The 25,284-nt window shown below is 43.4% G+C and overlaps 1 protein-coding gene across 4 annotated transcripts in view; it reads right to left on the reverse strand.

Moving 5' to 3' along the window:
- Nucleotides 1-25,284, reverse strand: part of LOC137421345 (uncharacterized) — a 303,203-nt gene that overhangs the window by 205,727 nt on the left and 72,192 nt on the right. For all 4 annotated transcript variants that reach the window (XR_013622345.1, XR_013622346.1, XM_068107313.2 and 1 more), the window contains exons 10-14: nt 15,911-15,998; nt 10,221-10,273; nt 9,153-9,236; nt 4,264-4,383; nt 3,113-3,454 (exon numbers count right to left, since the gene is read on the reverse strand). Coding sequence is in view for 2 of the 4 variants with exons in the window: in XM_068107313.2 (XP_067963414.2) it covers nt 3,113-3,454; nt 4,264-4,383; nt 9,153-9,236; nt 10,221-10,273; nt 15,911-15,998 (687 nt within the window). In the remaining 2 variants the exon portion in view is untranslated. The remainder of the gene's footprint in view (nt 1-3,112; nt 3,455-4,263; nt 4,384-9,152; nt 9,237-10,220; nt 10,274-15,910; nt 15,999-25,284) is intronic.

Here is a 25,284-nt window from a genome sequence, read left to right on the forward strand (position 1 = left end):
CGCACGGACGGACATCACGACCTATTTTATAAGTTGATCTCTTCAAGAATGACCTAAAAAGGTCAATGAGATGACCTAAAAAGTGATCCTTCTATTGGTTAGCGACGTTGTTATAAGCAACGTTGTAGGAGAACTTACTGCACCAGGAAGCAAGTGCAGAGGTACACACATTTCTCGCAGGTACGTTTCCTAGTATTTTTGGCGCTATGCGAGCCATTTAATGTTACAATCCTTATCTGGCACGCACAAGAAATGTCCGGCCGCCCCAAAAAACCTCGCAGCTAGGAGTTTCTGCACATGCGCGCCGAATATTCTGGGGCGGATTGCGTCATTTTGAAAGTTACTTATCAGTGGGAAATTACAGAATAGGCAAAAAGGTGAAAGAGGAAGCAGGTTTCGTTGATTTTTGTTATGAAAACTAAACTATACATGGCAGGAACACCTCTACAAAGAAGGAATCGAACAGAGGTAAACGTGGTATAACCAGGTGTACCAACAAAAATAATGTTTCATTTTGGTCAACTAGGAGGATCGAACAGACATGCCAGTGCTGATCCATTTCAATACCCGTCGTGACCAATGACTGGTAAGGAGTAAACTAGTATTAAACTTGAACTTCAACGCACAAATGAAAAAAATCGAGCTGAACAATGGATTGAGCATCGGGAATTAAAAAAACAACATCCACAATATCAACAACATCGAATATAACAATCAACTAACAAAGGTGATAAATGATTCAGCCTCACCAATTGCAAAGAAAGTAAAAGGAACTCAAAATAAGTGATTAGGAATAAATAACCAAACAACAAAGAATTGAAATGAGGGATCACAGGGAAGGAAGAAGTGGAATACTGTGAACATAATTACATCCTAAGGAAGAATATTCCAGAAAACAGAAGAAACTTAAAAACTAAAGAAAATGACTAAAAACTACAGAGCTGAAGCCTAAATAACCCACTTGGTGTCATTCATTCAACCTTTTCTTCCACACAACAAAAATTTCGCCACGCACCTCATTCACACATCATCTCACTCACAAGCGTTCCTCCATTCATCCTTCAATTCTCGGGACAACAAGGAAGAAGAAGAATGAATGAATGAATGATCGTTTTAAGGCCATTTTCCCCGCTAGAGCGGGGGTTAGCCTTGCGGGCCCCCATGACAATCATGGTTCCCTGTTTGAGGCAATGTTTTTATGGCCGGATGCCCTTCCTGACGCCAACCCTTAGTCGCTTCTTACGATGTGCAGGGATAACAAGGAAGAAGAAGGAAGGCGCTAAACTATGGTCTGCAAATTTCAAAATAATTAATTCTCAACTCGTCAATTCCCAACAAGTGGAGTTCTATGATGGCATGTGTTGAGATTTTTGCCCTAAAATAAGAAAAGAATAAACTATAAAGCACAATAATAGAGACCCCATCATCAAGCGTGCCAAAGAACCCCGTGGACAAGTGCCTGACGATGAAAGAACAAATCCCTCGACTTGGAAAAAAAAAATGCCGAGCTGGTACATATCCACAAATTAAAAAAAAGGACTGGAGATGCAACTGAAGAATTACCGTCTGTCCAATAATTTATCAGCTGCCTTTCTCATATTTATCACAGGTTCACTAAAGTTACCGATAACAGACTCGCGACTGAACAAGACAACGACCAACCACAGGAGAAAGTAGGTTCGAGAATATTAGGTATTAGACAATGGATCAAATCAAGACAATTTGAATAGTCCTCGTGCCGAGCTCGTACGACGGTTACGAGAAAGCCTTTGACATCGTGGAAACAAATGGCGTCACACAAGCTCTGCGTCACCTGAGCATCAACTCCAGAGGGAGAGACGAGTTAAGTGAAGTCTGCGATAGTGGAGCAGTGACCTGAAACTACACCACGGTAGTGGTAAGATCGATATCAAATGAGGTGTCAGACAAGGTAACAAATACAAAATGATGTCAAATTGCAACAATTAGAAAAGATTGGACTATATGGAGGGAGACTTTCATTGTGCACTGCACTAACCAGTCAAATCAAGTCAAGTTTTAAACCTCTCCAATTACCTTTGTGTTCAGGTAAACCAGACAAGAAGAAGAAAGACAACATCAGATGCTTCTAAGGTCTAACTCGAGTTAAGGTCTGCAAAATGATTTTCAAAGGGCACGTGACCTTTGACCTGTTCAATCTAAAATTGAATCAGTTCATCTTTGTATTACAGTCCATAAATGTGTCATGTATGGTCGAAATCTGGTTAAACTGCCAAAATCAAGACTCTATGCTCACCTTCACGCCTTCACATTCCTCCTTTCTCCCACCTCTGGAACAAACTCCCACACTCTCTTCAATCCCTCTCCTCCATCCAGGTCTTTAAAACAGCTGTTCACCACCATCTTTTATCTTCCCCCATCCAAAACCTTGATCTTTTCTACCCCCGTTAAAACATCCAAAATCCACCCGTTTCAATCCACAACTTCTTTCCTGAAATTCATAGTAGTGTTCATTTGCTTTATACCGTGTATCCCTCCCTCCTCCCCCAGCCCTCTCCCTTCCACAGATCTACCGACATCCCTGTTCTCTGCTGTTGTTGTGCTTGTGTGCTTCCCTCTCCCCCCCCCCCCCCCCCCCCGCCCCCCTCTTGTCTCCCGCTCCCTTCATTGCATGTTTTATGTGTCCGTGCATGTTTTCATGCTCAGTTACCTCTTACACGAGCCTCGATTCTGTATACAAAAAAAAATAAAAAAATAATATCTTGAGTGATTCGTGTTATTTCAGTAACACAGGTTTTCCAGTAAAGGACACTTGGCTGTAGACCTTTTGAACCCAAAATCTAATCAGTTCATCTTGGCGTCAAAATACACCTTTGTATCAGGTTTGGTAAAAATCGGTAAACAGAATCTCCTACCTTCAGCTAAATGTCCCATGACCTTTGACCTCAGTCATATCAGTTCATCGTTGCATGATAGTACAAACCTGTACTAGATTTGGTCAAAATCCCTTCAGTCGTTCATAAATTATCCCTGTAACAAAAATTGATCACGGACGGATGGACGGACGCACACATAACCCGAAAACATAATGCCTCCGGCGCCTGAGGCATATAATGGAAAGACTATACCACACCTTGAGATTAGTCCCTTCACCGCCACACACCATGCAACAAAGGCACAGCCGACACCTCCAGACCCTTTGGTTGCGCTCACTCTCCCAGACGTCTCCCAATCCTCCGACCGACTCTCCGCCGCTCTCAAAGTGCGGAACCTCGTCCCCTTGCTTTCCTCGCTCGCTCTCCATTTTTGCTTTCTTATTCTTCAGCTTCACATCCTCTGCACCCTCTCGATCATTCCCTCCAGCACTTTCACTGTCATTCTCCTCATCGCTTCCCTCGCCACTCTCACTAGAACTGTCCACCTCATTCAGGCAGAATGAGTGATAAGCCTCGCAGCAGCTTCCACAAAACTGTAGCTGAAATGGGGGGAAGGGAGGGCATATGAAAAAAATACATAAACAAAGGCGCGTAGATAAGGAGGGAGGTGAGTAATCGAAAAATGGGGGAAGCGATGAGACAAATAGAGGATGAAAGGGATGAAATACAGAGAGAAAGAAGGATAGAGTAAAAATGGGAAGGAGGGTGTGAGATGAGAAATAGAAAGATGCAGAAGGATGAGGGATAGAAAGAAGAGGTAGACAAGGTACAAACATAATAAACAACAAAATGATAGGCTTGTAATGAGAAAAGTAAACAGAATAAGGTTCGGAAACTACAACTGTAAAGGCATCCATTATTCCCACCTTCTTGTGGGGTCAGCCGGGGAAAGTTTTTAGCCCAAGTCTTTCACGAACCGGCTCACCTGACGTTTGACTGAGGGTGGAAGGACTTGGTAATTTGTTCAAGGTGGCGGCGATAACTCGACTACTCTTCGGAAAAGACACCGAGGGATCTTTATATAATCAATCCTCTGCTAGCAGACAGGACACAGAGTTCAACGTCCATCCGAGGGACGGCGCACTTTGTCATGTAACGCCCTGCATGCGTAACATCTATCCGACAGTTAATGGTAGGGTCAGGGATCAAACTCGGACGACACATCTCAAAGATGAGTGTGCTACCATTGCACCATTCTCTCAGACAGGGCCAGGTTTTTAAGGGGTATCAAAGATAAACCCATAATGTTTTGCATGCCAGTACATAAAACTGAATTGTTACAAACAATGCAAACTGATTGGGTGCTATGTAAGCAAGGACAAGTTATGCAGATTGTTATGTGGAATACCTGATTCAAGCCTGCACTGCCACACAGCAAGCACACAGGTAAAGAGAGTGCGTGTGGAGAAGATGCAAGGAGAGAGAGGCCCCCAGCTCCCCAGATTTTCCTTATACTGCGTTCTTCTTGCTACACACAACAAAACAACCACTCATGTTAGACATCACAATTCAGACAGTAAAAATGATCATGGTTGCCATGGTAACCAGGAAAACTGAACAAATACGAATCGTGAGGTGCCATATGCCGAACAGAAATCTTTCTCAGGATATCCTGAACTCAATAATCTCCTTCCCTCTATATTCCTTACATTGCGTTGATAGACACAATGCTCACGAAGGTGATGGGGTTGTCGTAGACCTTTGGTCCACTTCACATAGCCACAACTCAGCCCTGTCCTCACAATCTTGAAGGAATGTCTCTGGATCTGTGTCCTTCCCCACATTAATGCCTTGGTGTTGTTTTTGTTGTTGTTTATTATCCCCGGTCAGTTCTGCTTGACCAGGCCCACGGCATGGAGATAGCCGATTGATCTCCCGGGATAATGACGACACATTCAGGATGTTAACGCTTTGTTAATGTACAATTGTACATGGTCCACTGTCCATCAAATTATTTGTTCCTGGTAGAACACATGCATCCTGGAGGAGCTATGGAGGGGGTCAGAGAGCAGGTAGAGAGCAGAAGCAGCTAGACTGGAGGAGAGGCGGTAAGAACAGTTGTTAAGTTTGCATGTATGAGGTTCTCCCTCTACCTCTACCTACCTAGTACCTACTAGCCTCCCATCCCAGGTCGCCCTTTCTAATATGTGGCCACTTCAACTGCAACCAACATTAACTGGGCAAACAAATGGAAAATGTCTTTCAATCCTGATAATCTCTTACGACACTCTTACGATGTCTCTCCGAAAAGACCGACTGGAAAACCCTCCCATCCACTTTCTGAATAATCCTCTCCAAGAAGTTCTGTCACTCAAGCTTTTGGGTCTCACTATTTGCCATGATCTTTCCTGGGAAAACCACATTTCAAATCTGGCCTCCAAAGCCAGTCGCCGACTGGGCATCCTCCGTCGTGCGAAGTCCTTCCTTGGCACACCTGAGCTCCTCACCACATACAAGGCTTTCATCCGCAGCTCTATGGAATACTGCTCTCCCCTCTGGTCTGGTGCTCCTGCCTCACACCTAGCCCGTCGTCACGCTGTTGAAACCAAAGCGTTCAGAATCATTGGAATCTCCCACGATGAAGCTAACTCCAAGGGCCTTTCACTCACTCACCGCAGGCAGGTTGGTGGTCTTTCCGTCTTCTACCGACTCCTCTCTGGCCTTGCCCCCCCAGCCCTCTCTGGGCTCTGCCCCCCAAATATTCCTACAGGTCGCACAAGATCTGCCTGCAACCCTCTTATGGTTAAATTGCCAAAATCAAGACTTTCTGCTCACCTTCACTCCTTCATTCCTCTTTTCTCCCGCCTCTGGAACAAACTCCCTCACTCTCTTCAAACCCACTCCACCCTCCAGGTCTTTAAAACAGCTGTTCACCACCATCTCTTATCCTCCCCCATCCAAAACCTTGATCTTTTCTACCCCCGCTAATTTCGGTCCCCTTGTGTTTTATACCTCTCCCTCCCCCCCCCCCCCCCTCCCCATCCCACGCCTCCTGCCCCCAAGCCCTCTCCCTCCCACACTTCTCCCTGCTCTCAAACGTTGTGGTTGTGTGCTTCCCCTTCTCTCCCCATCTTGTCTTCCGCTCCCTCTTTTTGTATATTTTGTTTGTCTGGTTGATTTGTTTGTGAAATAAATGTTAGCTCTTTCACGAGCCTCGATTCAGTATACCAAAAAAAAAAAAAAAAACCCATTTGAGCTCTCCTGTGATTGGTCTTCACACCAATTGCTATGTTTTTGACGAAGTCGCTTGAGGCATTATGTTTTCAGGTTGTCCATCCGGCTGTTCGTCCGTCAGTGACAGGTTTTCGTTACCGCGATAACTTGAGAATGGCTGAAGGGACCTGAGTCAAACTTGATGCAGGTATGTATAATGAGGTAAAGATGAACTGATTAGATTTTGGGGTCAAGAGGTCAAAGTCTGTAATATGTCTATAACTTGAGAATGGCTGAAGTGATATAATTCAAACTTGGTGCAGGTATGTATAATGATGTAAACATGAACTGATTAGATTTTGGGGTCGAGAGGTCAAAGGTCATGTCAGGTAAAATTGTGATAACTTGAGAACAGCTGTATGGATTTAAAGCAATCTTAGTACAAGTATTATAATGATGTAATAATGAGGGCGAAGGCATATCGGTCGACGTCGTGATGTGTATAATGATGTAAACATGAACTTGAGAACGGACGACGTCGTGAAGTCGAAGACTGTCGTTCTAGATTGATGATGTCATGATGACACTTCAGGCCTTATCAAATAAGTTGAATGCAGGTCCTTGTGTGGCAGGAGGCTGGATGAAGACATTACTCTTTGAGAAACGAGCAACAAGACAGAGCTGCAAGTTACAGTCAGGGTTACGTAAGACAATATAGGAACATATGCAGTGTTTGACTTTGCTGACGAAGATATCTTGGCGCTTTGCTCCAAGATTGGGTATCCTCTGAGTACCATATACCATTGTGTTATTCCACATTGTAAAAAATTACAGAAACAAGTGAATAAAAAAATTTATGCTAAATTAAAAAGGCAATGTAGGGATGACAAACTACAGTCTAAAAAAGGTCCTAAACAAGATAGGGATGATCTTGGTTTAGAGAGCAGCTAACAGTATTGCCATCACATAACAATCCCTACATCACTGCGTCCAGACTATTGTCTAGGCCCCTAGGGCTAGGCCTAGCTAAAAGTATTAGAAGCTCCTATATTTCATTTCTGCAAAGTATAAGAAGCTCCCATATAATTTCAGGGACTTCTTGCTTCAGTCAGTTCAGTCAGTCAGTTCAGTCAGTTCTTCTAGGTTCAGTTGTCATTCCTACTTTTCTTTTTTATCAACTTAGAGTAACCGATCACAAATGGAGATAATTATAGAATGCTGTGATTAGGGATGTTCAGGCAGTTTGTAAGAAGTTGGTGATCATGTACTGATATTATAACATTATACTCAGACTGCTAAATTGGAGAGTCTCAGTATGTGGCTACACTACAAGAGTAATCAAGTACTGTTGTAACCAGTGGAGTGTTTGTAGAAGCTTGAAGCAATAACTGATGAAGTGTAAATGAGGCAGTGATGTAGGGATTGTTATGTGATGGCAATACTCTTAGCTACTTTCTAAACCAACATCATCCCTATCTTGTTTAGGAACTTTTTTTAGACTGTAGTTTGTCATTCCTACATTGCCTTTTTAATTTAGCAGAATTATTTTTATTCACGTGTTCTCATATTGATCGAGTCATACTTTGTTTTTGTTGCATTAGCCCTATATAGCATTTCTGTAAAATACTTCGGATTTTCGATTTTGTTTAGTGCTTCGGATCTTGTTTTGAAAAATACTTCGGATTACGATTTTGTTTCGATTTTCGGTGCACCTTCTGCGACAGAACCTAGTCATAGGTGCTGAAATATGCTATGCCGTCAGTCTTCATTGACTGCAGGAACAGGCGATCCTCCGGTTTCGTGACCAGCTGCTCAATGTTGGCCGGCCACAACCGGAAGGTCGCATCCAGTCGTTGTTCCATGGCATGCAGCTTAGTGAGCATGGCCAGGATATACCTCATCTTGCAGTTAGCATCCACAATCTGAATAAGAAAGATGCACGCCTGGTACATCACGATAGTGGGTGTCTTGCACCGTCGATGCACCGAAGCACGATAGTAGGTGTGTTGACCTTCTTGTAAAAGTAGGTGACCTGAACCAGGACGAGCTGTGCAGACGCCCATTTGGGGAGAGCACCAGGACAGCCGGTGCACTTTACCACCACACCCTTCTTGATGTGATGCGCGAGCCAGCGCAGGACTTAACAGCAGGTGGAGAGACGTATTCCATTATCTATGCATCCTCCCTTCTTGATGACGCTGCCCAGACCGAACACAGCACTGGCCTGTCGCGTTGCCATCAGTGTTCTGGTCTTGAGAGAATCAGGACTGTCCGGCATACAAGCAGGTGTCAGCTGATGTATATAGCAGATGGCGCCCATTAGTGGAGGTACCCGATTTTTACCCGATCCTGGTGAAGGGGAGGAGTGAGGTCTAACCGAAATCGAAAAATCGAAATATTTTACAGAAATGCTATATGGGCCTGGTGTAACAAAAACAAAAGTATGGCTAGATCAATATGAGAATATTTTTGAAAAACGGGGTGTTTGACGCACCCTAATGGGTAGCGTGATATTAAGGTGAGGAAACTGGATTGGTGTCTCAGTGTTAGGCTTCTGGTAAGCAAGCTAGTCTCAGTAACCACGTCACTCCTTACATAGATCATAGACAAAAACATTATTGACCTCCAAAGCAAGATTAATCTACCTGCTGTGGTTTAAGTTTGGCACAAGTTCAAAAACTTCACTCACTACCCTCGGGACAATGAACGGTCATTACAATGGGAACCGCATATCAAATATTACACAAACCAGATAGAAAAAAAATGAATGAATGGTCGTTTTAAGGCCATTTTCCCGCGAGAGCAGGGGTTTGGTTCCCTGTTTGAGGCAATGTTTTTATGGCCGGATGCCCTTCCTGGCGCCAACCCTGAGTCGCCTCTTACGATGCAACACAAACCAGATAGAGAAACAGAATATGTTGAGTGTATGCTATTATACAATTCAAAACCTCAATAACAGGACTATAAGATAACAGCTTGTATATGTTAACCATCGATCCAAAATCTTTCTTACGTCCTCCCTTCCCTATTCACAACTTGAGCCCCTTCATTATTCAAGACTTTTGCCAGTGCATTCGGACTCACATTGAAATCGACCTTGATTTGACCTTCAAATTCCTCGGCTGCGCTTTTCGATGGACTCAAGTGTGTGATTGTCCCAGCCAAGGCCTGCGCACAGGAACACACCACATAAGGCAACCACGGCCTTGCAAACCCCTACAAAGTGCCCACCACCGACTTCCACATCCCAGGTCAGATCAATAAACAATTTGAATATTAATGGGAAAAGTTGAAAACAACAACCAGGAAATGATTCATATTTGAGGGTAATCAAACTTCATGGAGCTATTCACCTTGGGAAATCCAGCATTTACCAAAAATAAAACTTTTAGAAAAACGTTTTGGAAAAAGAAAAATTAGCTCACAAAGTCATTGTCCAGGTGGTGCAATTTACCACCTTGCATTACCTTACCGTGGCTTCCTCAATCTCCCATCACCTTTACACATTTTCCTCAGCCTCCCATCATCTTCCAACGGTTTCCTCAACCACACATCATCTTCCCAGTTTCCTCAACCTCCCATTGCTTTACTGTGGTCTCCTCAACCTCCCATAATCTTACCGCGGTTTCCTCAACCTCACATAGCCTTACCGTTGTTTCCTCAACCTCCTCTCCCGACCCTCCCCCAAATCCTCATCCCTTTTCCATGGTTTCCTCAAGTGACAAAACTAGAAGTTTCCCCCTCGATTGTGGAAAGCTCAATCTTACATGCTATTAGCACACCATCAGTCTCCTCAGATATTTACTTGCTATTTTTGAACAGCCGAATTAAAATAAATAAAACCATAACAGTCTTTCTCTTCATTTACAACTATTTTGCAGATCATAAAGAATTGTGTGAAACTTTGCTTTGACAACAGTTGTGAAATAATGGAGTGAAGAAGACTTTTTTTTTTCTTTTTTTTTCTTAAATAAAAAAAATGAAAAAATAATGGAGTGAAGAAGAGTTTGCAAAAAAATTAACAAGATGATAGTTGCAATACAGGAACTTCCAGACAAACTAAACCAAATCATGCAAAATTAGTGCACAGGTCAATGAAGAAAAATCAAAACAGACCATTGATCATATGTAAGGTGCAAGTTCACCAAATACCTTTTTGTGTTTGAGTCGTGTTCTCTCGAGCAGCTTACGCGAGAGCGGTATGGCTGCACACACACACACAGCAACAGCAACATGGATAATAAACTTGCACCCGGTTAAACTCGGTCATGTTAAACAAAATAAACAGAAACACAAAGAATATTAATTTGGGCAAAATGATCCGTCAACAATTCAGACTCCATCACGACACTCACTAAGGGCTGACAGGATGACCTAGAGGAACGCACATTCGCCTCTAAGCTGTCTATCCTGGGTTTGAATCCCGACCCCGCTATAAACTGTCATCCCAGTGTTTCACTGGCAGGGTGATGATTCATCAATATGTGTGCTGTCCCTCGGATGGATGTTAAACGGGTGTCCCATCTGCCGGCATTTGTTAGTGGATGTTAAAGATCCCAGAGTGTCTTTCACGAAGAGTAGGCGAGTTATTGCCGGCACCCTGAACAAATTACAAATTCCTGCCTAACAGGCAGAGGGCACTGCATCAGCGGCACAGCCAATGATACTATCCCGCAGCCGAGTGCTGCGTACAAACGAAGAAGACGGCTCTCAATATCTGCAGGGCAAGACACATACCTGGCAAAACATTTTTCAACAACGACCAAGAGAATATCATCTGTATAGATTAATAGAGCTCGTATAATTAAATTTCAATAAGCCTTTTTTTTAAACGAAAGAAAAACAATAAAACAATAAACAGTCCATATCAATTCATTATCAACATGGTCATTAGCAGCAGCAGCGGAACACAACCCCATTTTGTACGCAAATCTTCCTGCCAAAACCAATATGGTGGCTTTCCATTTTATTACCTGCCACTGAAGGTGGATGGAGGTTATGTTTTCACCCAAATTTGTCTGTCCGTCTCTTTGTCTGTGTGTTGGTGGAATATATATATATATATATATATATATATATATATATATATATATATATATATATTGTTGTGGATATGAGAATGGTTTTTTTTTTTTGTTGTTGTTGTGTAAATAGTTGTAAAAATATCGCCCTCCTTACTCCAGTGTTGTATAAAGGTCAAAGGGCGTTCCCGTAGTTAATTCCATAAAGCATACACGAAGGACACCACATATCCATGTTCAGTAGTTATATCCTTATTATGTGTATTAGGCTAAGGATTTGTCTTCCATTAATTTGACACTCCATTGCACTGCATTAAATGAAGTAGATCCCTCCGACATGGCATCTTCCAAGTGCCAGGTTTAGCCACTTTGCTGCATTTCATCTGCCGTCCACTTTGCTGCATTTCATCTGCCGTCCACTTTGCTGCATTTCATCTGCCGTCCACTTTGCTGCATTTCATCTGCCGTCCACTTTGCTGCATTTCATCTGCCGTCCACTTTGCTGCAATTGCCAACTGCATTTTGGGCGGTTTTCTTCATTCGCCATTGCTGCCCTTTGGCTGGGGCTAGCTCGAATCGCCCCCAAAACCACCATTGGCCACGAGGCAAGGTCGGAGAAGAAGGGCGTGTCTCCACCTCGTCATAGAGGGGAGGAGTGAACCAGCCCTTGCCGACCAACCCAGAACGAGGGGTTGGCTTTAGAGGGCGGAGAGAGAACGTTTGGGGGAGGTTCGCAAAAGGGTCAAGGGTGGGGCTTATATAACCCGAGGCAGAGGCCCCCAGAGAGAGTCGAGGAGGGAGGAGATCAGAACACCGAAAAGCCTGGAAGTTGTTGTTGGACTAAGCAAGAGAGGAAGTTGTTGGACTGGGTTGGACTAAGAAAGAGAGAGGAGAGAACCCGTCACGCCAGACCCCCCACCAGCGCATCGGCTCCACCAAGCAGCTCCGACCCGTGATCCCGCGCACATGACAGGATCGGTGGCATCGGCGGCCGTCGAGGTCCAGCCCGACGTCCCGTGCGGGATCAAGCTCCAGCCAGCTCCGTGCCTTCCTCCCCCTCCAGCCACCCACCTCCTGTCATTCCTGCCTGCAATTTCCTCATTCGTGTACGTGAGTTTGTTCTGTTTGTCTTGTCCCTGGGTATTAATTAAGCCTGTTTAGATAAGCTAGCGATTTTCACTGTGTCTCTGAGTTCTTCTGTAAATTATTTTATTATCCTTCCTTCTTCCTTGGTTTCTTTGGTCCTGTAAATAGCAAATAAATTATATTCGTAGTGCAAACCCTTTGTCTTCTTCTTCTTCTTCACATCCGTGTCACCTTTGTCTTTTCCCTATTGAATATCTGTGGCGCGATTTTGGCCAACGTTCAGGAATCGGGTTAGTAACTGTTAGGGCCGCGGCGCCATCCGCTCGGCAAATTAACATCTTATCCGCGGTCAGTAACAAAAAAAAAAATATATATTCCCAGTGTTTCATCTGCATTTAATGCATTTAATGCAGTGCTTTCCATTTTATTGGAAAAACCTGTCCAATATATATATATATATATATATATACAGTGAAACCTTGACTTACGAGTTTAATTCGTTCTGTGACCGAGCTCGTAACTCAATTTGCTCGTTTCTCAAATTAAATTTCCCCATTAAAAGGCATTGAAATGCTATTAATCCGTCCCAGCCCCCAAAAAACCACACCAATTTTTTTTGTTACGTGTTTTTCCCATTAAAAGGCATTGAAATGCTATTAATCCGTCCCAGCCCCCAAAAAACCACACCAATTTTTTTTGTTACGTGTTTTTAAATAAGAAAAATGTACTTTATAAATAACAAATAATGTATAAACAAGCACGACCTCGTATATACTGTTCATAATAAAAGAGAATGTTGTAGCGACCCATGGGTCCCCCAAGCAAGACCGGCATCAGAATCTCCTTGCTCCAGCCGGTGACGTCACCGGCAGGGATCCCCGGCGCCAGAGTGGCTGGTCACGTGACCGCCAAAGCGTCCCGCGCGTGCGGGTATAATGAGCTACACCTGTGGATCACGTGACCACCGAAGCACGCCTCGCTTGAGAGGCGTGGCTTTCGGTTTCGGTTTGGGTTTTTGCTTTATAAGGCAGCCCGATAAACGGGCTTTTTAGTGTTCCCGAGTTGGTTTTACGAATAAACATCTTCTCGGACGAGTTTGTGCCTTGCCATCCTTTTATCCGTATTCTGCTGGAGTCCAGACTCCTTCAATGTAAAGAAATAAACTGGTTTTATTAAGTGTTGTGGCGGACACGAAAGCACTGACGTGGTGACATCACCCCGCACACCAAGTGGGGGTGGGCCACGCCGGGGAGAGAGGCGTGGCCTCAGGATATAGACGGGGCGCGCAGCCTTGAGCAGCTTAGTGCTGCAGTTTGAATAAAGACTTGTATGAACCGCGTTGTCCGCTTGCTCCTTGCGTAAGCATTAGCGCGCGCAGCATCGCGCTACAGTGTATTTACCTTGAAGATCAGACGAAGATGCTGGCGGAGGTGGAGGAGATAACTTTTGCCCTTTTCGCCACACTTTCCTCGCTTTCACTTGCAGGGCGTTTCAATAAAAACCTGTCCAACGACGTTTGTTTCTTCCTCCCTTTCAAAATGTTTCGAAAATTCTCCATCTCTTCATGGATAGAGGTCCGGAGCTTTGAAATAATCTTAACGCCCTTGGCTGGCGTTATAGCCTTTATCGACTCCTTCTGCTTCAAAATCGTACATATCGTAGAAGTACTACGATCGTACTGCCTCGCCAAGTCGACAGCACGCACACCTCGCTCATGTTTTTCGACGATTGCGTGTTTTATATCCAAGCACATCATCCTCTTCTTCTTCTCAGTACTGCCCTTGGCACTCAATTTCTTAGGACCCATGGTTAAAACTAAGAAATTTTCCAAAATAACCAAAATGCGAAAACAAAGCAGCAGCGATATACGGCAGAGATGCTTGCACGGCAAGATAACCACGTGACCGGAACCCACCTGGTGGCGGGTGGCGTAAGCTCGTAACTCAGATCTCGGCTCGCATCTCAAAGCAAAAAACCGCCCGAGCGACGGCTCGTATCTCGGAAAACTCGTAAGTTGGTGCACTCGTAAGTCAAGGTTTCACTGTATATATATATACACGGGAGAAGTGTATGTATATACATGTATGTATATATTTATATATATATATATATATATATATATATATATATATATATATATATATATATATATATATATATATATATATACAGTGAAACCTTGACTTACGAGTTTAATTCGTTCTGTGACCGAGCTCGTAACTCAATTTGCTCGTTTCTCAAATTAAATTTCCCCATTAAAATGCATTGAAATGCTATTAATCCGTTCCAGCCCGCCAAAAACCACACCAATTTTTTTTTTAATATACAGTATATATAAAAATATCTCGCGCTTTATATTTCACCTGTATGCAGCATACAAGTTGGCAGGATGGCCTGGACTGGAGGTACGCACACTTGACTCTAAACTGTCCAGCCTGGGTTTGAATCCCGACCCAGCTATAACCTGTCATGTCGGTGTTTCACAGGCAGGGTGATTCATCAATGTGTGTACCGCTAAACTGGGCGCCCCGTTTGAGTCCCATTAGTTGTTGGATGTTAAGGATCTCACCGTGTCTTCCACAAAGAGAAGGCGAGCTATCGCCGGCACTCTGAACAAGTTGTGGCCTGGCATGCTCTTCTCCTCTGCCGTTATATACGTCCTCCTCGGCATCTTTTTCCAGAAGAGCCCTGTCTCGTCACAGTTGAAGATTTGCTGGGGGATGTATCGTTCGGCTTCTATCAGTTCGGCAAAAGTTATAATAAAATCTTCAGCTGCCTTCACATCCGAGCTTGCTGCCTCACCATGCCTGACGACGGAGTGAATGCCGGTCCTCTTCTTAAAATTATCAAACCATCCCCGACTGGCTTTGAATGACTCTTCCGATGCCTCGTCCGTTGATGTTCCCGCCGCCTGCTGCACCAAATCCCCGTAAATGTCTCGTGCCTTCTCACAGATGATGCTCTCGGTCACGGTATCTCCTGCGAGCTGCTTCTCCGTCAACCACACAAACAACAACTTCTCCATCTCTTCATGGATAGAGGTCCTGAGCTTTGAAATAATCGTAACGCCCTTGGCTGGCGTTATAGCCTTTATCGACTCCTTCTGCTTCAAAATCGTACATATCGTAGAAGTACTACGATCGTACTGCCTCGCCAAGTCGACAACACGCACACCTCGCTCATGTTTTTCGACGATTGCGTGTTTTATATCCAAGCACATCATCCTCTTCTTCTTCTCAGTACTGCCCTTGGCACTCAATTTCTTAGGACCCATGGTTAAAACTAAGAAATTTTCCAAAATAACCAAAATGCGAAAACAAAGCAGCAGGGATATACGGCAGAGATGCTTGCACGGCAAGATAACCACGTGACCGGAACCCACCTGGTGGCGGGTGGCGTAAGCTCGTAACTCAGATCTCGGCTCGCATCTCAAAGCAAAAAACCGCCCGAGCGACGGCTCGTATCTCGGAAAACTCGTAAGTTGATGCACTCGTAAGTCAAGGTTTCACTGTATATATATATATCTCGGAAGAATTTAAATTCTCGAAATCAGAAGAATCTCGGAAGAATTTAAATAAGTTACGGATGCAGCTTCAAGACGATCTTATATTTTCGACAAGCTCTGTGTTTGTTGTGTGTGTGTGTTGTGTGTGTGTGTTGTGTGTGTAGATATATATATAAATATATATATATATATATATCTGAAGAAGTACGACACCAATGCAGGTCACTCACCTCTGACAATAGGGTGACCTTTAACATCTGGATGTGATCTCCAACTGTCCAAAGGCGCTAAAGCAGGCCGAAGGGATGAAGGCATACGCTTGGGAAAAGAGAAAGGAACAGAATAAGAAACGAAAAACTATTTTTAAATAACAGATTAAATTTAAAAGCAAGGAACAAGGGGATTGTGAGAAAGAAAATTGAACAAAAGTGTTGGACATTCATTTGATAGATCAGTGCTTACCCTCAGGAGAGCAAGAAAACAATATTTCTCTACTCTCAAACCTGCCTCCCTCCTCCAAATCCTGGTGGCATCTGGTCAAATCTGTTTCTGGTGTTTGTTCCCCCTTCCATCCCCTTCCTTACCTCAAACGGCTACACAGGTGACACCGCACGTGAAAAAGCTGAATGCCTAACTCTGTGTTTGCCTCAAAATCTTGTGCCCCAATCCCGTCTCTCTCTGTACCCACCTTACCCAGTCGAACCCAGCTGCTCCAGGACTCGGTGTCCTTCTCTCCTGACGAGGTGGAGAAGTTTCTGTCAAACCTTGACTTTGATTCTGCAACTGGACCAGACGGCATCAGCCCACGGGTCCTAAAATCCTGCTCTGCCGCTCTATCTCACCCTCTCTCGGTTCTCTTCACCTTGTCTTTTGCTCAATATCATCTGCCATCTGCTTGGAAATCAGCCAACATTACCGCTTTACACAAAAAGGTGCAAAAACAGATCCTTGCAACTACAGACCAATTAGATTGCTCCCAATAATCAGCAAGGTCATGGAATCCATCATCGCTTCTGATATCAAATCCTTCCTCTTCTCCAATGGCTTCATCTCGGATAAATCAATTGGGATTCAGACCAGGTCACTCTTCTCTGGACATGCTGCTTCTGCCATCTCAACAATGGATGGAGGTCCGAAACGTCAAAGAGGAAATCAGAGCCGTCTCTCTTGACATATCTCGTGCCTTCGATACGGTCTGGCAACCCGCCCCGCTCACCAAACTCTCCTCTTATGGTATCCATGGACATCTCCATGCCTGGCTCGCAGACTTCCTCTCCTGTTGTTGTCAGCTTGTGGTTCTGAATGGAATCCTCTCATCGCCTCTTCCTGTCCAAGCTGGAGTTCCTCAAGGCAGTGTTCTGGGCCCTGTGCTTTTTTTTGGTATTCATTAATGATCTCTCCAACTCTCTCGAAAATCCTCTCCGTCTCTTTTCTGATGACTCCACTCTGCCGCTCAATATCTCAACCCTCAGATCGGCAGGCAGCAGCCTCTTCATTCTCCACAGACCTGGATAAAACCACAAACTGGTCAAACCTTTTCAGTCAAGTTGGTCTCTTGACTGCCACTGGTGATACCCAGTGATACCTGTAGCATGGTGGGATATTCGGTGACAAAGCAGACTACCCACACTGGATTATCAGTGGGGAGGGTGACCGATAACCTGCAGGACTAAAAACAATACCTGTTAAAGGGTGTATGATCCCGATCCGTGAGCCAATGGCCATCCAGTAAGGAGATGATGTCTCCCAAAAAACACCCATCCGGTTGGACCGGTTTTTTAGACAGTAGGTTGTAGAAAGTAACTGCCCAGGGCCAGGCTAGTACTACCGTTCAGACTTAGAAGTGTTAAAGTGGTGCCCGCAACCATTTTACACTCTCCGTGTCAGGATTGCTGGTCTTACTTTCTGTCTCACTCAAACTACAGCTTTCGGGCTAGCTTCAATCTTTTTCTTGTAAACAAACATCACACACTTTTCTTACCCATTTTCACTCCTCACCTTTATGAATGCAGCTCTTTTATTTAAGGCCTGGCCTCGATGAGGACTATATAGTCTGTAATTGGAGTCTTCAACATTTAAAAAAAAAAAAAAAAAAAGGTTCTGTCACTCAAGCTTTTGGGTCTCACTATCTGCCATGATCTTTCCTGGGAAAACCACATTTCAAATCTGGCCTCCAAAGCCAGTCGCCGACTGGGCATCCTCCGTCGTGCGAAGTCCTTCCTTGGCACACCTGAGCTCCTCCCCACATACAAAGCTTTCATCTGCAGCTTGATGGAATACTGTTCTCCCCTCTGGGCCGGTGCTCCTGCCTCACACCTAGCTCGGCTTGACGCTGTAGAAATCAACGCTTTCAGAATCATGGAATCTCCCACGATGAAGCTGATTCTGGGGGCCGTTCAATCTCTCACCGTAGGCAGGTGAGTGGTCTTTCTGTCTTCTACAGACTCCTCTCCAGCCTAGCTCCCCCAGCTCTGTCCCCAAAATATCCCTGCAGGACGCACGAGATCTGCCTGCAACCCTCTTCTGGTGAAACTGCCAAAATCAAGACTCCCAGCTCACCTCCACCCTTTCATTCCTCTTTTCTTCCACCTCTGGAACAAATTCCACACTCTCTTCAGTCCCACTCCTCCTTCCAGATCTTCAAAACAGCTGTCCACCACCATCTATTATTTTCCCCCAACCCAAAACCTTGATCTTTTCCACCCCAATTAATACATCCCAAAGCCACCTTTTTCAAATTCTGTTTTCTTTCCTGAAAGTCCTTGTAGTGTCCATTTGTTTGTACCATGTATCCTGCCCCAGCCCTCTCCCTTCCACAGATCTCCCGACGTCCCTGCTCTCTACCGTTGTTGTGTTTCTCTCTTTCTCTGTCTCCCACTCCCTTTATTATACATTATATATTCATATATATATGTACTAGCTTGGCTCGGCTCGCTGCGCTCGCCTCACCAAGCGTCGATACTGAGGAACGGGCTTATTTTAACTGAGGCTAATGACTGTACCTGAGTTGCTGTGTTGTCATGATTTTCACCAATCATAATACAAACAATTACTTTGCACAAATGTATTTATTGTGTTTGTGATATTACATTTTTATAGGCAATTTAGGTTGAAGATTTAGGTTGAATGTTTTTTTTTTCAAGAAAGAACCCCTCAGCACATACATAGGGGAGGGGTAGGTGCAGACTGGAAGTTTGGGACGATTACACCTCACCACCACGTAATTCAAAACACCTCACCACCAAGTAATTCAAAACACCTCACCACCACGTAATTCAAAACACCTCACCACCACGTAATTCAAAATACCTCACCACCAAGTAATTCAAAACACCTCACCACCACGAAATTGAAAACACCTCACAGCCATAAAACATGTAATAAAAACACCTCACAGCCATAAAACACATAATAAAAACACTTAACAGCCATAAAACACGTAATAAAAACACCTCACCACCACAAAAATAAAAACACCTCACAGCCATAAAACACATAATAAAAACACCTCACAGCCATAAAACACGTAATAAAAACACCTCACCACCACAAAATTAAAAACACCTCACAGCCTTAAAACACATAATAAAAACACCTCACAGCCATAAAACACGTAATAAAAACACCTCACCACCACAAAATTAAAAACACCTCACAGCCATATAACACGTAATAAAAACACCTCACAGCCATAAAAAACGTAATAAAAAACACCTCGCCACCACGAAAGTAAAAACACCTCACAGCCATAAAACACGTAATAAAAACACCTCACAGCCATAAAACACGTAATAAAAACACCTCACAGCCACAAAATTAAAAACACCTCACCACCACATCATTTAAAAACACCTCACCACCAAGTAATTCAAAACACCTCACCACCAAGTAATTCAAAACACCTCACCACCACATAATTCAAAACACCTTATCACCAACTAATTCTAAACACCTCACCACCACATAATTAAAAACACCTCACCACCACGTAATTATAAATACCTCACCACCAATTAATTCAAAACACCTCACCACCATGTGATTTAAAAACACCTCACCACCATGTGATTTAAAAACACCTCACCACCATGTGATTTAAAAACACCTCACCACCATGTGATTTAAAAACACCTCACCACCACATCATTTAAAAACACCTCACCACCACATAATTCAAAATACCTCACCACCACGTGATTCAAAACCACCACAACGTTATTAAAAACACTTCACAACCACGGAAACAAAAGTTTGAGGGAGTCGTTAAGTGAGAACACAGACACTGCCCAGATGTGTAGATATATAGATGAATGACTGTACCCGAGTTGACGTTTTGTCATGGTTTAAACCAATCATAATTCAAACAATTATGAATATATTATGAATATATTATTATGAATATATTATGATATATATTATATATATATATATTATGAACAAATGTATTTGTAATATACGTGATATCACATTTTATAAACAATTGAAGTTGAAAAAAACAAAATCCCCCCCAAAAAAAAAAAATTGGAAAATTTTTCAAAGCAAATACCCTTAGGACATACCGACGGGAGAGATATGTGCATTCCAGAAGTTTGGTACGATTTCACAAAAGTTTGAGAAAGTAGTTCAGTGACAACACAGGACAACACAGGACAACACAACACAACACAGGACAGGACAGGAGCTGCACATATATATATATATATAGATATATATATATATATATATGTACAGTCACGTGAAAAAGTAGGTACACCCCATGTAAAGTTTTGACTTTTTCAACATATTTCAACATTCAGCTATTTGATCTTCATTTCAACAATATTGAGAGGTAAAGGTGATATAATATAACAAATATCATGAAACATTTACATTTTGTAGTCCATTGTATAATTTAAATAAACATAAATGCAAATTTCGCATGTGGAAAAAGTAAGTACACCCCTACATTTATCACTACAAATACCTAAAATTAGAATCAGGTGCATCAGCTCAGGTGCAAATGATTAGAACATCGTTAGAGAGGATCTTGGAGGAACCTGTCTTATTTAAACCTCAAACATTTAGTTTGGGTTGCTCTTTGTTGTTGAAGTGTGCGGAGTCACCATGCCTAGATCAAAAGAGCTCTCTGAGACCTTCAGAAAGAAGGTTATAGATGCCTACGAGTCTGGGAAGGGATTAAAAAAGATCTCCAAACAATTTGAAATCAATCATTCGACTGTCCGGAAGATCATCTAGAAGTGGAGAAGATTTCAAACAACTGCCAACTTGTTCAGGCCAGGCCGCCCCAGCAAGTTCAGCCCGAGAGCAGACCGCAAGATGCTGAAAGAAGTCTCTAAGAACCACAGAATGTCATCACGGGACCTACAGGTAGCTCTTGCCACTGTTGATGTCAAAGTGCACGAGTCTACCATGAGAAAGAGGCTGCACAAATTTGATCTACATGGGAGGTATGCCAGTAGGAAGCCTTTTCTGTCCAGAAAGAACATCAGGGCAAGACTAAAGTTTGCCAATGAACACCGAGGCAAACACAAGCACTTCTGGAACAATGTGCTCTGGACAGATGAGTCAAAGGTAGAGCTATTTGGCCACAGTACCAGAAGACATGTTTGGCGAAAACCAAAGAGCATTTGGCCACAAGAACCTGATACCAACTGTAAAGCATGGTGGTGGAAATATTATGGTTTGGGGCAGCTTTGCTGCATCAGGGCCTGGGCAGCTCACCATCATAGAATCCACTATGAATTCTTCATTGTACCAGAGGGTGCTTGAGGAAAATGTGAGCACATCTGTCGGAAAGTTGAAGCTCAACCGAAGGTGGACCTTGCAACATGACAATGACCCAAAACATACCAGTAAATCCACCAAGGAATGGCTGAAAAGAAAGAAATGGAGGGTTCTGGAATGGCCAAGTCAAAGCCCGGATCTAAATCCCATCGAAATGTTGTGGGGGGATTTGAAACGAGCTGTGCATGCAAGAAACCCCTCAAACATCGCACAGCTGAAAGAATTCTGCATGGAGGAGTGGGCAAAAATTTCTCCCAGTCGATGTCAGAGACTGGTAGACAGTTATAAGAAACGCCTACTTGAGGTTGTTTCTGCCAAAGGGGGCAATACCACCTATTAGAGCCAAAAGTGTACTTACTTTTTCCACATGTGAAATTTGCATTTATGTTTATTTAAATTAAACAATGGACTACAAAATGTAAATGTTTCATGATATTTGTTATATTATATCACCTTTACCTCTCAATATTGTTGAAATGAAGATCAAATAGCTGAATGTTGAAATATGTTGAAAAAGTCAAAACTTTACATGGGGTGTACGTACCTACTTTTTCACGTGACTGTACATATATATATATATATATCTATATATATATATATGTGCAGCTCCTGTCCTGTCCTGTGTTGTGTTGTGTTGTCCTGTGTTGTCGTGTGTTGTCACTGAACTGTAAATAAATGTGTTGGCTTTTACACGAGCCTCAACCTCGTATACAAAAAAAAGTGTACACGATAGCTCTTCACGTATGCCTTATTTATTTAAGTACTTCCGGTTTCGGGTGAACGCAGTGCCTTATTTTCAGGACCCACGCCAGTTTATTCCCCTTATTGATATCACTCATGATCATCTCTCTTCAAGTTAGTCCTTTGTGTTGTTGTTGTTGTCAGAGTTATGCTTACCATTGCATAATTACTTAATCAACAGGGTTTCACACTTCCAGCCAAAAAAGCTGCAATCTCATGGTGAAGGAGCGATAGTGCCATGGCCATTCATGGGTGTACACCAGAGCAAGAGCAAGTGGACAGTGAATGTTAAGTGCCAGTAAATTATTATTACTAATAGTAATAATAATAATAATAATAATAATATCTATATCGATCTATCTATCCTCTTCGAACCTAGTGGCCCATAAGGCTGCAGTGTGTACTTTCCAGTCTGCCCTTTTTCTGGCTATCAGTTTCGCTTCATTCCATGATCTTTTATTTTTTTATTTGTATACAGAATGGAGGCTCGTGTAAGAGCTAACACATTGAACATGACAACATGCACGGACACATAAAACATGCAATGAAGGGAGCGGGAGACAAGAGGGGGAGGGAGAGGGAAGCACACAAGCACAACAACAGAAGAGAACAAGGACATCGGTAGATCTGTGGAAGGGGGAGGGGTATACGGTATAAAACAAATGAACACTACTAGGAATTTCACTTCAAGGAATTTCAGGAAGGAAGCTGGGGATTGAAAGAGGCGGATTTGGGGTGTTTTAACGGGGGTAGAAAAGATCAAGGTTTTGGATGGAGGAAGATAAGAGATAGTGGTGAACAGCTGTTTTAAAGGCCTGGAGGGAGGAAAGGGATTGAAGAGAGAGTGGGAGTTTGTTCCAGAGGTGGGAGAAAAGAGGAATGAAAGAGTGAAGGTGAGCAGAGAGTTTTGATTTTGGCAGTTTCACCAGAAGAGGGTTGCTGGCAGATTTGTATGTACTGAAGGAATATTTGGGGGACAGAGCACAGACAGAGCAGGGGGAATAAGGCCGGAGAGGAATCGGTAGAAGACAGAAAGTCCACCAACCTACCTGCGGTGGTGAGAGAGAGAATGGCCCTTCAGAATCAGCTTCATCGTGGGAGATTCTAATAATTCTGAATGCTTTGGCTTCAACCGCGTGAAGCCGAGCTAGGTGTGAGGCAGGAGCACCGGCCCAGAGGGGAGAGCAGTATTCCATTGAGCTGCGGATGAAAGCTTTGTATGTGGTGAGGAGCTCAAAAGTGCCCAGAAAGGTCTTCGCACGACGGAGGATGCCCAGTCGGCGACTCGCTTTGGAGGCCAGCTTGGAAATGGGGTTTTCCCAGGAAAGATCATGGCAGATAGTGAGGCCCAAACACTTAAGTGACAGAACTTCTTCAAGAGGATTGTTGAGAAAGTAGATGGGAGGGTTGTCCAGATGGTCTTTTCGGAGAGACAAAGTGAGAGTGTGAGATTTGTCAGGATTGAAAGACATGTTCCACTTGTTTGACCAGTTTGTGATTTTGTCCTGGTCTGCAGAGAGTGATGAGGCTGCAGACTGCCGAACTGAGGGTTGAGGTATGGAGCGGCAGAGAGTGGAGTCATCAGCAAAGAGATAGAGAGGATTTTCTTGAGAGTCGGAGAGATCATTAATTAAGACCAGAAAAAGCACAGGTCCCAGAACACTGCCTTGTGGAACTCCAGCCTGAACAGGAAGGGGAGATGAGAGAATTCCATTCAGGGCCACAGGTTGACTGCGACCGGTGAGGAAGTCCGCAAACCATGCGTGGAGGTTTCCATGGATACCATAAGAGGGGAGTTTGGTGAGCAGGGCGGGGTGCCAGACCATATCGAAGGCACGCGATTTGTCAAGGGAGACGGCTCTGATTTCATGTTTGGCATTGAGGACCTCCATCCATTGTTGAGACAGCAGAAGCTTGACAGAGAGGTTTGACAGAAACTTCTCCACCTTGTCAGGAGAGAAGGACACAGATTCCAGGAGCAGCTGGGTTCAACTGGGTAAGGTGGGTACAGAGAGACTGGTTTGGGACACAAGATTTTGAGGAAAACACAGAGTTGAGGCATTCGGCATTTTCACTGCAGTGTCAGCTGTGTAGCCATTTGAAGTAAGGGAGGGGATGGAGAGGGAACAAACACCAGAAACAGATTTGACAAGATGCCACCAGGATTTGGAGGAGGGAGACAAGTTTGAGAGTTCAGTCTTGAGAGTAGAGAGATATTGTTTCCTGGCTCTCCTGAGGGTAGACACACACTTGCTCTGAGATTTGTGAAAGGAACTGAGATTGCCTTAAGTTGGATTAGCCTTCCATGAGGCGAAGGCAAATTGTTTCATGGCAACTGCCTCAACACAAGCTTCAGTGTACCATTACCATGGATGGGAGGAAGAGTATGGCAACTGAAGACAAGATGGGATAAATCTGTCCATGAGAGAGAGCAGTTTACAATCTCTATCCTATCTCCATCCTATCTCTTTCTTTCTTTTTGCACTGTTCTCCTCCAGGTTGTTCTCGGACGTCCCACTTTTCTCCTTCCCTCAGGCTTCCATGACAATGCTGTCACACAGTTGTTATCATCAATTCATTCTAAGCACATGTCCAATCCATTTCCATCTTCTGATCTTGACTTCATCGCTGATCTTCATCATTTTGGTTCTTTTGAGTATTTCTTAATTTGATACGATGCAAGGCCATCTCGTTTTCAATATTCAATATTCTGCGCACCCATTTTAATAGAAATGTGTTGAGTTTCCGATTGCCCCCTTTGTTGATCTTCCAAGCCTCACGTCCATATAGTAGTCTTAATTTCGTTTTCAATGTATAAATGCTTGAGCTTCATATTTGTTTGAGTTTCATGGAGGATTCCATAGCTTTACAAATTGTATTCCTAATATCTTCTTCCCCTCCTCCTTGTTTGTTGACGATGGCCCCTAGGTAGATGTACTTATCGACTTCATTTAGATGTTGGTCTCCAATTTGAATTATGTTGTTATTTTTATTATTTATCCTCAAAACCAGTTTTCTTCGTGTATATTTTGAGTCCTGTTTTGGATGCGAATAGATTCATTTTTGTTACTTTCGTTTG

The sequence above is a fragment of the Myxine glutinosa genome, chromosome 2 (assembly GCF_964187855.1).
Source record: "Myxine glutinosa chromosome 2, kmMyxGlut1.1, whole genome shotgun sequence".
Taxonomy (NCBI): Eukaryota; Metazoa; Chordata; class Myxini; order Myxiniformes; family Myxinidae; genus Myxine; species Myxine glutinosa.